This window comes from Sapajus apella, unplaced genomic scaffold (genome assembly GCF_009761245.1).
Source record: "Sapajus apella isolate SASKATOON/1434 unplaced genomic scaffold, GSC_monkey_1.0 scaffold4, whole genome shotgun sequence".
Lineage (NCBI taxonomy): Eukaryota > Metazoa > Chordata > Mammalia > Primates > Cebidae > Sapajus > Sapajus apella.
This window is the reverse complement of record NW_022436944.1, coordinates 15,131,715-15,142,080: the sequence shown is the minus strand read 5'-3', so window position 1 is coordinate 15,142,080 and position 10,366 is coordinate 15,131,715. Positions and strand designations below refer to the sequence as shown.

General features: G+C 43.2%; 1 protein-coding gene across 1 annotated transcript; it reads left to right on the top strand.

Moving 5' to 3' along the window:
• Window positions 1-2,112: 2,112 nt before the first annotated feature.
• On the top strand, window positions 2,113-9,964 carry RAP2B (RAP2B, member of RAS oncogene family). Its single transcript, XM_032262940.1, has one exon. It carries the CDS (start codon window positions 2,581-2,583, stop codon window positions 3,130-3,132), a length of 552 nt encoding a protein of 183 aa, XP_032118831.1. The 5' UTR covers window positions 2,113-2,580; the 3' UTR covers window positions 3,133-9,964.
• The last annotated feature ends 402 nt before the right edge of the window (window positions 9,965-10,366 follow it).

Here is a 10,366-nt window from a genome sequence, read left to right as displayed (position 1 = left end):
GGGTTGTAATCTTAGCTTAACTTTCTAGTTGTGGCATCTCAGACAAATTACTGATCATCTCACAGCCTGTTTCCTCATCTTTAAAATGGGTTCCCTCATCTTTAAAATAATTTTTATTGTGAGGAGTGATGGTACATGTAAAGCGCTTGGTGGACTTTACACATTGGGTGAATGTTGGCAGGGTTCTCTCCAGCTGTAGTAGGCAAGTTTGCCTCTGAGAGGTTTTTTTGGAGAATTATATAAGCTTCATTACATCCAAGCACTCTAACAGTCAAGGTGAAAGTCTCCTCTCTCCACTAAACAGCAGGGCGAGGCGCGGGGTGGGCACCACTCACCCCACCCAAGGCATCAGGCCGGTCCATGTCCCACCCGGTTCTGTGCCCAAGGACTTCACACTGTGGACTTGCGTGGAAAGAAGCTAGGGCCAGGGGTTTGGAATAGGTTAACCAGCAAACGCAGCGTGAGTCACGGCGGCACTAGGAACTGAAACCAAGTGTAAGCCGTGCCCAGGTTCACCCTCCGATGCGGACGGTGAAACCAGGGAGCAGTAACATCGGGTTAAAACAAAACAAAAGGCAGGACTGGGAGGCAGCGCTGACGCAGCTCCGCCGCCTCCCTCCCCACCCCGCACCCGCGGTGCGCGCCGCCGCGCTCAGCCTGCAGACAGGTCTTGACATCCCTCCCCGTCGAGGAGCGAGAGAGACTCGGAACAAGTCGGGGCATCTCCCTCGCACCTCCCGGGAGCGCTTGCCCAGCCAAGTCTAGCGATTGCCCGGCCCGCCAGCGAAGACGCTTCCTCTGAGGCAAGCCTGGACACTCCCCAACCCCTCTGGGTGAAACGAATTCCAAGTGGCCCATTTCAGCTCCTCGCCCCTCCCACTCCCAGCAAAAAAGACTTGGCAACTGCGGTCTCTTGCGGACCAAAACCTGTAATTAGCCCTTTGTGCTCCCTTTAAGGGGCAGTCGTGACTGGAAACTGAGGAGTCAGACTCTCTCGAAAACACCAACAAAGAACTATATTTAGTTCTGAGCTCTCCGCCTAAATGCCTCTTATTTTTTCACTTTTACTTCAAAACGCCAGGGTTGGAGAAGTGGGAGGCAGGGGGCGGAGGAGCAGCGGAGAAAGAACAGCTGTGCCTTTGCCTCTCCGCTCGATCTCTATAAATAACCAATCGCGAGCGGAGGCTACTTTTTAGCCAATGAAGAGGCCCAAACTGACAGAGCCTTGGCGGCAGCCAATGAACAACACATAGGGGTGTGAGACTCACGCCCCGGGACCAATGAGTGCGGAGTCTGGGAGAGGTAATTTGAGCTAGAGTGTGGGTGTGTGGTGCAAAAGCTTCCTACTTCCAAGCCCGAAAACCTGCTCCGCGACTGAGCATGCCCTGAACTGTGGGCGCCACGAGACTTCTGGATTGGCGTGTGATCCGGTCTCCGGGTTTTGACCGCAGCCGAGCGGGGAGGTGGGTAGGACCCGCGGGACCCTGCCCCCGGAGAGCTGCAGGTACCACAGTCTACCCCTTGCCTAGTTGGGGCAGTATTTGAGGCCTGGAGTACCTCCCGTTTTCTTTGTGAATGTCTGCAATGCACAGAGTCGGTCAGAGAAGGCAGAAAGTAGCGTTTCTGTGGCGAACGGTTTAGAAAAATCTGTGGGGCAGGGACGCTCCGCCGGCTGCGCGTGCATTCCACGGCACCCACAAGCCTTAGGGTTTCCGGCCCCCAGACACGCCCGCCCGAGGCTAAGTGAATGGCGTCCCTGGGCCTTTGATAACGGGAGTTGGCAGGAGCACAGCCTACTCCATCCCTGAGGCGGCCCGCCGCGCCCACAGGCTTCTCGCAGAGCCGCCGCCCTTGTGCACCATTCCCATAGCTGTAAAAGAAAGCGGCCTGCTTGCTCCTTATGCGCCTTCCTCGTCCCCGTGTTCGCACACACACACCATCTCCCAGCCAGTTCCTAGACTCGCGCCGCTCCCAAAACCGGACTCAAATCCTTAGCCCCGCCCACGGCCCCGCAGAAAACCAGGAGCGGCCGCTCGGGCAAGGCGCGGCCGAAACGCACTGGGCATGCTCACTGGGGCGGGGAGGGCCGGGCTGCGCGCGGCGAATAGGAAGCCCTTGCCCAGCAGAGGCTGCGGGAGAGAGCGCGATGGGCCGCAGTGGTGGGCGCACGTTCCGTGGGGACTCATGCCACGCGCGTCCCGGCCCGACGCGCAATTAGCAGCCACCTCCGCAGCCAGCCGCCACCGCCTCCCCGCCCTCCCGGGCTGCCGCAGCGAGTAGCTCTTGCCGTCGCCTCGCGCAGGCTGCGGGCATTGTCCTCCCGGTTTGCTGCCCGGGCTGCCGCCGCGGACTGCTGCGGGGCCCGGACCCGCGCCCCAGGGACACGCCGCCGCCGGCCGGCCCGGCGCCCGGCCCCCGCTCGGTGGTTTCTGCCTTGCGTTCTTCTCTAGGCTACTGTCTCCTGGGTTTTTCCTGTAGAGCTGAGGAAGGGGAAGAGAAGTCCAGCCGCCAAGCCCAGCCTTCCCCGGCGCGCAGCCCCGTCGGGGCCGCGGCAAGCGCGGCGAGAGCGCTGACGGAGCCATGAGAGAGTACAAAGTGGTGGTGCTGGGCTCGGGCGGCGTAGGCAAGTCCGCGCTCACCGTGCAGTTCGTGACGGGCTCCTTCATCGAGAAGTACGACCCGACCATCGAGGACTTCTACCGCAAGGAGATTGAGGTGGACTCGTCGCCGTCGGTGCTGGAGATCCTGGACACGGCGGGCACCGAGCAGTTCGCGTCCATGCGGGACCTGTACATCAAGAACGGCCAGGGCTTCATCCTGGTCTACAGCCTCGTCAACCAGCAGAGCTTCCAGGACATCAAGCCCATGCGGGACCAGATCATCCGCGTGAAGCGGTACGAGCGCGTGCCCATGATCCTGGTGGGCAACAAGGTGGACCTGGAGGGCGAGCGCGAGGTCTCGTACGGGGAGGGCAAGGCCCTGGCTGAGGAGTGGAGCTGCCCCTTCATGGAGACGTCGGCCAAAAACAAAGCCTCGGTAGACGAGCTGTTTGCCGAGATCGTGCGGCAGATGAACTACGCGGCGCAGCCCAACGGCGATGAGGGCTGCTGCTCGGCCTGCGTGATCCTCTGAGGCGGCTGCCGCGCGCCGGCCGCGCTCTGCGCACAAAAGCCAAACGCATCCGACTGTCTAAATGTGATTTCTTTCTTGCTTTGAGATTGGAGACCACTTTGCATTGGCCAGGGTGTCTTGGGAGCCCTGCTGGACTCCGCGGCCGGCGTCCCCTGCCTCCACCCTGTGCTTGAGGGGGTGTCCCGTCCTTCCCATCCGATACTCTGGTGGAAATGTGGCTCTTTGCAGCATGTACGTTTCTCCCTGATTTTGGTTGATGCATATTTCACCGTTTAAGTAGCCGTTAGGGCGCAGTATCGGCAGCCTCACACCCACCAAGCAAAAGTTTCAGCCTGGGGGGAAAAAAAACCGGGGGGGGGGGGGGTGGAGGAAAAGGAGGGGGAGACGGTGGAAAGGGTTTTTCTTTTCTTTTTTCTTTTTTTGGTCAACAACCGTTTTTCTAGTTCCAAGTTTTAAATACATGGAAGGAAGTCCGGGAGAACCATATGAAGGAGCAGGAGAGGAAGAAACTTTTGTTTTTTCCTTGTTTTCCAGGAGTAGCTGGAAATTAAGATCGGGTTCCTTTTCTGCCAGCTTGGAAGGGCAACCCCATGACTGATTGCGATTCTGAGGATGTCTATGCAAAGTTGGATTCTTGTTACAGTGTATCCAATCTGAAGTATTGCACATCTGAACTGGGACTGTTAACACTGATGCCAATACAGTGTGGGGTGCCAGAAAGTGTCTGCTGATATTTGTGGAAAAAAAAATATATTTTGTTTACCTACTGTATCAAAGGGGAATCTGGGGGAGAACGGTAGTATTTTTTTTTTATCAGCTGTGAAAAAAATGTTACAGATCTGCACATTTTCGTGTGTACTATGGTATGTGTGTGTGGTGTGTGTGTGTGTGTGTGTGTATGTGTATGAGTTTAGCCTTTTTGTTTTTGTTTTTTGGTTGGCAGTAACCGATTTTAATGACTTAGCTTTTTAAAATACAGTACAAAGACTTTGTAAATGTGATTCAGGGCCCCCAGCACCCCTGTGTCTGCAGAGTGCCTTCAAAACTCAGCTGTTCCAGCCGGTGCCAACCTGTGAACTTCCCACCATATCCCACAATCTGCTATTCCCCCAAACCACTTCCCAGTTTCCTTTCAGTAATTTTTCTGAAGGAGCCAGGACAATAGGGCCTGTTGTTTAGTGAATTCCTTTATTATTTTCAGCCTTTAAAATGTAATTTCCATCTTTTGCAATGAATTCGTTTCTTTTTTTTTTTTTTTTTTGCTTCATTTTGTTTAAATTTTCAGGTATCTAGCTCCCCTTTTATATTATTTTTAATTTTTTAATTACCTGTTATAGGGTGTTCCTCCAGAAGCAAAGAGCAAAATTTTACTGTTGTGATGTACCAATTCTAACTAATTGTAATTTTTAATTTCATGCGTTTAATCATTGTCTCTTCATTTTAAGACTTTTAATACAAATGTCATTTTTAAAGAAACAAATCCAAAACTTTTGTTTGTGTTTCTGTGTTTCATATTCAGTGATTAATACAGTATCATAGCTGAGGTGGATTGGGTAGGTGCAAGATACTCTCCAGAGCTATTTGTCAAATTTTGAAGACAGAAGTGTCTCAGTGATAAGTTGGATGACATTACTCCCAACTTTTTAAGTTTGGAGAAAATCATCAAGGTCAAGGAAGGCCTGGGTATGGCCATTCCCATCTGATTAGAAGATGAACAGGTGTTTTGAATCTGATCTGACATGGAACAGTTTACCTCATTGTGGGTATGGAACAAGAGAACTCAGCTATTAATATTGCCTTAGATCTGGGAAAGTAACCATCCATCTGGCAAAGTAGGATGGCACTTTTTTTCTTCCTTTTTTTCCCCCAGTTATATTACACATCATGTCAAAAATGTGTTTGGGAAAGATGGTTTTCAATTCTGAAGTCATACCTAGTGATGTTTTTTGCCGTACATTTGAATGGGTTGTGGACACTGTCTAAACCCTTTTGAGATTTTGATTTGGAAGTAAATTTAAAAGAAAACAGCCTAAGATAATATCGTTGTTCTCATTTACACCCTTCAGTTTGTGGACCATATTTGACCTCATGAATTTTCCTTTTAACAGTAGGAGGCAGTGTGAGCTTTTTATTTTTCTTAAGGTGGTCTTAGTAATGTAACTGCTATATATGTTCATACATATCAAGAAACTGAGTACTTGGTCTATGAAATCTGAAGAGTCTAGACAAAGGGATTTATTCCCTTGACAAAACCAAAAGAAATTAACAGGCCACAGGTTTCTTTAAAGCTGTGTTAACATATCTTGCCTTAAAATGTGTGTGTGTGTTTGCTTTTCCTTTTTAAAATTTCTTATTTTCTTTTTGCCCAAGAGGCATCTTGTTACTCCAGCAATGGAGGAAGAATAGAGAATTTTTTCCTGGTGATGGTCCTACTGCCATTTCTTCCCCCCACTCTGATCTCATTTAAGTTTGATATCAAACACAGTTGGGAGGCAATAGTATCAATATTCTAAATGTGGAAATTAAAAGATACTGTATAAATTTATGCCTTTGCAAAGATTCATTCTTGCATTTGAATAAATTTAGTTGCCAAAGTAGATCCAAAATGTTGAAAATGCTGAAGTCATGTCAAGTACTGTCTGGAGGGTTTTTTTAAGAAAAGGCATTTGGCATTTAACTGTCCCTTGTTTTATTTTTAATTCTTTGGAAACCTTTTGACATAAAATGATGCCAAGTATCTAAGAAATGTATATACTGACAGGAAATATTTGAAAGTGGAAAATTGGAAATGAAATAGGTTGCTGGGTGCATTAATCACCTTTGCACGGGATTTAGTCACTTGCATGACTTCTTTATAGGTCTAGGATGGCAGAGCAGAAGATTTTAATATGCTTTTACTAAGTACTGTAAAATAAATGCTTTTTCGATTCTCAGTGAAAGCAATTTTATGTGTGCCTGAAAGCAAGAAAATAGTGTTTTTGGCTTTATCCCCTATTTTCTTGGCAAAATTGAGAGAAATTAGGAACATTGCTGTTTTTTTCTTAAAATGTTTTTAGGAATATGTTAGTTTCTTTGCCTGGTAAGAACCCCTTTTGGTATTAGGGTGTGAAGAGATTAGAGCATTTGTTTCAATGAAAAAGTGTTAAAGGAAGTGAGTCAGGGAGGGCGGAGTTTGTTATAAGGCAATCATCTGTCAAAACAGAAATTGGGTGGGAAAGGAGTCTTTATCTTGGGGAGCAAAAGCTGACTTTTAAACTTGACCCCTACTGTTTTTAAACAGCTTTTCCTTTTGGTCTCTGACAGTCAACCCAGGTTTTATGTTATGTCAAAAGGGTTATTTTTGTTTTCCTTTTATAATAGCCTCAGGAAAGTTAAAGGTATCATCTTAGGTCTAACACTCTAGTTTTTGCCAGTTGTGGTTCTTTGGTAGAACAATTTCCATGTTGGTAACTGTTGTAGACTTCATTGAATCAGATTTTGGGACCAGATGTATTTGGGGATAGAATTCTTTAAATTTATGAACTTCATGCTTCCTGATCACTTACTATTTCCTGTGGTTGGGAATCCTAGAATCCCTGATCTATTTGATCTATTCAGGTAGTTTTGTCATTGTATCCTCTTTTGGGTCATATTCTACTATTTCTCACAGGGGCTATGAAAAACAAAGCTATATGTAGCAGTTGGTCTTGAGTGTAGCACCTTGACTGTCCTAAAAGCATAGTTTTTTTTTTGTTTTTTTTTTTGTTTTTTTTTTAACAACAGCTGGAAATAGTTTCTGCATTATAAATATAAAGGGAACCGAGATTTAATTTGGAGATCATCACTGTTAAAATGATATCAAACATTTGTCACAGTGTCTTACTTGGAGAAAGTTTGCTAATATAAGTTTTGTCTGTGAAAATATAGTAAATTTTAAAATACTAATAGAACGTGGTATTCTTGGTTACAGTATTTTATGCAGACTATTAGGGATGATTCAGTGCATTTAATTGAACATACTGCTAGTTCTAGGTGAGATCTTTGTTAACTGGATTTTGAAAGTTTGAGAAGGCTGTAGGAATCATCTAGTCCAAAGGTTCTCAAACTTGACCACATATCAAAATTGCCTGGAGCTTAACACATGTACTGCTGGGACCCTACTCCAGTTTCTTATCCAGTGGGTCTCGGGTAGGGTCTCAATTTTCATTTCTAACAAGTTTCCAAGTGATTGTGATATTGCTATTCCAGGGACCACACTTTGAATACCAGTGATCTAGACTGAACTCCAAATGAGTGCTATGCTACTGAGAGCCACCTAGATATTTAGATACACAGACTTAATACTCACGTCACACATTTTGGAGTGCTGTCTATTACAGTTAGAGAATAATCTCTTGAAATCTACATCTGAAGAGGACATATATCATTTATACTAAGACTGTTTAACTATTGTGTGTGAAATAGAATAAACATTGCGGGTAGCCTTTGATCATTTTCACATTATTTCGGGAACATTTTGACTATGGTTTTCAATGTTAATTCAGAAGTTGACTTAAAATGAGAGTGAGGTTGGAATAGGAGTGTAGCCTAAGGGATCAGAATCAACATTCCCCTTCTCCCCCACCCCCCCACGTAGGGAAAACAGCTCACAAATTTGGAAAGTATATCTTCCATAAACGGGGACACTTTAAAGTATTTGTCTTCTCTTTAGTTCAACATTAAAAAACAAAGATTTTAACTTTTCATGGCAAGGGTTCTAAAAATCATTGTATTAGAGAGCTTAAATCTTCAGGTCATGGTAAGCACATGTGTATGTCTGTGACTCAGTTTCTTAGCCAGACTTCCAGGTATTAGTTAATCCCTTCTCGATTAGTTCTGTAGTCGCTTCTGGGAAATTGCATACCACAAAACTGTGTACCTTGCAGCTTCTTTTGTTATACATCTTAATTCCCTCAGAAGGTCCCAGAATTTAAGATCTGGGTTTTAAAGGTAGTTTGGGGGGCTTCTAAAGAAACAATAGTAGATCTAATTACAAGTAGTGGTTGCTCACTTCAAATTTCTCATTTACAGTTCGCAAAGTTTAGTACCAGTTTATAGACCAAGGGAGTAATAGCTACTATTTATATGCTAAGAATAATGTCATCATGCTTAGGTGGGGAAGAAAGGACCTGACTCAAATCTCCATTTTCATTTTTAATGCTTCCTCCTAAACTTCAGTTATTTTCTTGCTTTTGCCTCAAGAAGAATAATAAATATTTTTGGTGAAAATATTTTTTTTTGTTCAACCCTATTGTTGTTACTGTCATTTTCATAGCACAATAGTCTACAGCTTTCTGTAGTAGCTTAATAGCTATTTGCTGAATGAATGAAATATAGAATGTTACATTTGAAACTATTTAATAGAATAGTTTCACCTTCTAATAGGAAGGTGAAAAATGTTGATTGAAGAATGGTAGGATTTTATCTTCCCTACCCATGATAAATTTATTAAGATTGTCTTTGGAGCTATGTCTTCCATTCTAACTATACAGAAATAAAATATTTTTTAAGTTCAGTTTGCCCATCTGATAAAGGAACATTACTATATACTATTCTAAGGTTTATTTTCAACAAAAGTTAAGACATTTATGGTTGATAGTTTGAGACCTATGACAGTTTTAGGGAGCCCCATAATCAAAAGGCTGGTGATAGTACAATGAAATGCTGACTTCAGTATATTTTTAATCTTGGCTTTCATTTTACGGTTATTTCTACTACTGTTAATATGGACTAATACTTGATTTTGTTAACCTGTTTACAAAACAGTTTTTGTTAACCTTTTTATTTTAAGGTTATATTTATGTTGGATTAAGATATTATAAAAGTGTCCTATGCTATGAATTTATTTGCCATGTGTAAGACAATCAGAATTATTTGATAGTTCATTCTAATCCTGGTTAATAATCATTAGGACTAAACTAGTTTACATTAAAGAATGAAAAAAAAATGAGATAATTTTGTTAAAAAAAAAAAATTATAGAGACAGGGTCTTGCCATGCTGCCCAGGCTGGTCTCGAACTCCTGGGCTCATCCTCCCTCCTCAGCCCCACAAAGTGCTGGGAATTACAGGCTAAGCCACTACATCCAGCCAGGGGTGACAGTTTCTAAAGCCTTAATTAGTGAAATGGTTTGTTTTGAGAAGCAGAAATGGCTAAGTTGTATAGACATGCAGGAAAAGCAAAATGGCCTTATGGCTATTGAAATTATGAGTGTTAATCTGTTTTTTAAATTGGAGGAGACAGCTATTTGCATTTTTTCCTATCCAATTGACTAAACTTACTCTTTTTAAAATGAATTATCTTGCAAAATTATGTGAAGCTAAGTTTGTCAGAGGATTGGAAACGTGTGGTTGGTTGATTTGTGGTAATTGTGAAAAATTGCAAAGGCAGAAACATTTTTTTAAAAAATAGAAAAGAGATTATTGATACCTTGTGAATACACGTGTCCCCAAAAGGCCTGAGATCAAGCTTAATTGTTAACAATGTAGTTGCAGTGGAAGTTGGTAAACAGCTGAAATTGATTTATTGATTATTCAACACTTATTGAGCACATACTACTATTATTAATAGCTGTTGTGTGAGCACTAATACTTAGGAAGTCAGGTGAAAGCGCAACAGCTTTTTGCTCTTTTTCACTATAATCTGTGAAATAGTGTTTATTAATCCTATATGGAAAAGCACATCTACATGTGTCATCAGTTACAATACTGTGGGTCTGTTTGGCAGACAATAGAGCAGATAAATTTGTTGAACATTGAGTCTTTGAAAGGTATGTGGAAATTGTAAATAAAAATGGATTCCATGAATTTTAAATAATTAATAATTGTTCTGTTGTATGTGGAACTGTTTAATAAGACTGTCATTTATTTTTCTGCATCGTTTTCAACTTCCTTTTTGAGATTAGCTGAAATTGAATACTTACAAGGAGGAAATGATTTTACTTTTATATTTTCATGTCCAAGGGAAGAGGAAAACATGAAAAAGATTTATAAAATTTATTAACTTATGTTTTTCTATAGTGAGGAAACAAAAGGAGAGGATAACTTAGGTTATATTCTCAAAGAAATAAACAGTCACTGAAATACAGTCTTTCAGGTTCTTCATGTAAAGAAGATTCAGGACAAGATATTTCTTTTGAAAAAGATAATCTTGTAAAAATGAGCGTGCCAAAGAGTTAAGTTGATGTTTTAAGTTTGGTAAACTAATATTTTACACAA